This window comes from Lepisma saccharinum, chromosome 17 (genome assembly GCF_977018435.1).
Source record: "Lepisma saccharinum chromosome 17, izLepSacc3.1, whole genome shotgun sequence".
Classification (NCBI taxonomy): domain Eukaryota; kingdom Metazoa; phylum Arthropoda; class Insecta; order Zygentoma; family Lepismatidae; genus Lepisma; species Lepisma saccharinum.
This window is the reverse complement of record NC_139245.1, coordinates 67,143,009-67,146,323: the sequence shown is the minus strand read 5'-3', so window position 1 is coordinate 67,146,323 and position 3,315 is coordinate 67,143,009. Positions and strand designations below refer to the sequence as shown.

The 3,315-nt window shown below is 41.3% G+C and overlaps 1 protein-coding gene across 1 annotated transcript in view; it reads right to left on the bottom strand.

Annotated features, from left to right (window-relative positions):
* Window positions 1-2,834: 2,834 nt before the first annotated feature.
* The window catches only part of LOC146001331 (uncharacterized), a 1,399-nt gene continuing 918 nt past the window's right edge, over window positions 2,835-3,315 (bottom strand). Inside the window, exon 2 of the mRNA XM_083138645.1 lies at window positions 2,835-3,215. Within this exon, the coding sequence (XP_082994771.1) occupies window positions 2,933-3,215 (283 nt within the window). The 3' untranslated portion in view covers window positions 2,835-2,932. The remainder of the gene's footprint in view (window positions 3,216-3,315) is intronic.

Genomic DNA, 3,315 nt, shown 5'->3' with positions numbered 1-3,315 from the left:
GAATTACGATTGTTGTTTGTGGCGTGCTGAAAATTTTTCTTTGGCGAACGTTAAGCAAGAATTCATGGCACACACCTGAGGGGAGAAATCCGAGTTTAATGTTTACATTGTTCATTACTGGGTTTTCTCCTCCATGGTGCGTTACCTTCAAATATACAAGTTTGCCAGATTGCAAATATTTTTATATCTTTCGGGTTTATAATTTCGGTTATCCGTTAATACTATATTATGGTGCCAGTTGAAATATAAGTTCACGGAATTTCCTTCGAGGTGAGATCATGACGGTGATGTAAATTTTAGCTTCACTGGGTGGTCTCCTCTCGAAGGCGGTTTTCATTCAACAGAAGAAAGAGGATACACAAAAATAATTGTGTTCTAGGATTTCTTTTCCACCAGTCGAAATAATAATGTGACACTTGAGAGGCGATTGCCAAGTTTATGTTTTATTTTTCATTACTGGGTTTTCTCCCTCAAGGCGCGTGATGCTTATACCCTCGACTGTTAAGAAATAAAATTTTCTTATGTAGGCTTTGGTTCCACTTCTCTTTGGCTTTGTCCTATTTGGAACTGATAAAGCTATTGAGTGGTGGCACCGCGGCCCATCCATCGATAATACAATGTATTAGTCCAGAAGTTAAAATTCGTTAATATTGCAAGTTTTTAAAATCTTGAAGGGAAACACTCTCATTCTTGGTGTTCTTGGTTAAATTTTTCTGGTTTAATATTTTGGATGTAGGGAATTCATGTAGTAGTTATGTTCCCGGATATGGGTCGATAAATCAATTGATTGGAAAAGATCGATGAAAGATCAATTGATGATAAAGGGCAGTGGACAAGCAAGCATTGTTTGTATTTTGGTGGAAGGCCAGAAATGGGCGGGGTTTGAGATATGTGGATGGGTTTTGATTGGTTTGTGGGGTATGGGGAGATGGTGGCGTGGGCTGGTGAGTGAGAGTGTTGCCCGAGAAAGGTGAAAGGTTACAGATGAGCGGTTGGAATGACGAAATCAGGATGTGAGTGTGGGACTGTTGGGTGATATGGAAGTGGGGTAGAACAAAGGAGGTATTGTGGACGGTGTAAAGGTTGGAGATAAAGTTCGTTGTATGTTTCCGGGAGATGTTTGTGCGTGTTTATCAATAGTGGTGTCATTGTATGTGTGGTCGGTATAGGGTAACGACCGTATAGGGTAACGACCGATGGAGGGAGAAGTGAAAAAGGAAAAAGTTGTGGAGAAACAGGGAGTAAATAAAATAAATAGAAAAAAAGTACAATTTGCAGAAGGGGATAGTGTGTATAGTATTCCGGGGTGGGAAGAGGATAGGAGGGGTACGTGGGCGTTGGACGCTTTGCGCGAGAGGATGCGCAGAGAAAATAGGTGCGTGATAAGCAAGGAGGATGAGGTATATAAGGACAATTGATCTGTTTATGTTTACATCACAGTGAGCACCCTGTGTGACCATCGTCTTCTTCCAGAGATCCAGAGACTACCTTTCAGAGTCGATTTCGAAGTGATTTACCAGGTATATAACGGTATCCGGAGGTAAGTATAAAAATGGGTATAGTATCGTGGATGATGAAATTTATTGGAGGAATGATCGGGATGACTTCATCTCCTGATCGATCAGAGAAACCGGTAACTAGACAGAGTTCTCGTCCGTTACCGACTCCTCCACAATCACCACGATCATCGATACGGTCAGGAATGTTGTCGAAAAAAGAGACATATGTGAATGTCCCTAAATATTTTACCGAGAATGAATTTCGAAAGGTGTGGGAAGAAAAGAACGCTGCCCAACACGGGTACGAAAAAATTAAACGTTATAGAAAGAACAGTATCGATGATGCTGGTGAATTGTCGAGGAAGAGAAAACGTGATACGTATAATGTAAAGTGTAATCCTATGTATGGGTATACAGAGTGTTCTCCCGAAAAGACTGTGTATCAGACATATCCTGTAACAGTTAATAGATCAAAGAAATTTAAAAGTTGTAAATCGGAAATATTTGGACATCAGAATACAAAATTGATTATTTTTGACGCCCCTGTAAGGTTCAGAGAATCCTTTTTAATTACCGTCTACAATCAAAATTTAGTGTCTGAAACGTTTTTGGAAGTCGAAAATAACGGTTTTCCGATCAGTATGCGTTTTATTAATAATCGCAGAGCAGGTTTATGTGAGACACACTATCTGTTCGAAAGAGCACCTGTATACGGGCATTTGTCGTACGGTATATGGACGAGTCGTGTAGCTAGTGAAATAGCGACACACGGATACAATGCAGGACCTTTTATTTTAGTATCAGGGCTTTCCTCATTGGATTGTATCTGTATAGAAACAGAATCGGAATTAAATTCGGAGTATTTAGATACATCTGAGTTACATGCTCCTCCACGTTGCCGGGCAACAAAATATATCATGATGGCGAATGAAAGACTGAATTGCGACCGTACCGATGTCGAATTGACACGGTACGAAAATTTGGAAAATCTGCTGAATAACGAAATTCCTCAATTATATAGGGTTGGCTGCCACGGTAAGTATATGATGGTAGATCATTGTGATGTTGCAACGTTAATGCAGATATTTCGGAGAGAGTACCGAGAATCTGTATTAACACTGGGGGAGATATTCCGGTGGTTTCGATACAGTGTGTCCCCTGAGGACCTGATAGGTGAAATATTAGGAGTAAAAGGCCCTACATTGGATCTGGAAGAATTATCGGATTATTGTTACAATCCGTTACGACGAGATGATGTAAGAAATAAATATTTTTTTATTTCTAGCCTTCACAAAGTAGAAGAAAAATTCAACAGAACTTTGACCCCACCTCACCGTGAATTCCCTAACATCATCGAGGAGACCGATACATCAGAAGTGGAAGACGTGTAAAATAAAAGGTGAGAAAAAATATTACCTATATTTATTGATAGATTATAAGTCGCCGTCCTCTTCATCCGTGATATCTATAATGGAAGGCGTAATAGGAGGAGACGGTGACGCCGCAGCAGGAGAAGGTGGCGTAGCAGCAGGGGACGGTGGCGTAGCAGCAGGGGACGGTGGCGTAACAACACGAGGGACCGGCAGCACGGCGGGAGGGGGTGGCACAGCAGCAGGAGGAGGTGGTGCAACAGCACCATTCCGGACGAGTTCCAGGAGAGGCTCCGGTACCAACCCGAAGAACTGAACGCCTCGTTCTTCGTGGATACGACGGAGCCTGAAAAAAAGAAGGGAGTTAGAATAATAATATTTCATATTCACACATAAATCGGAAGTTGTATAGATAGGGGTGATGATGTAATAGATATAATTGAAAA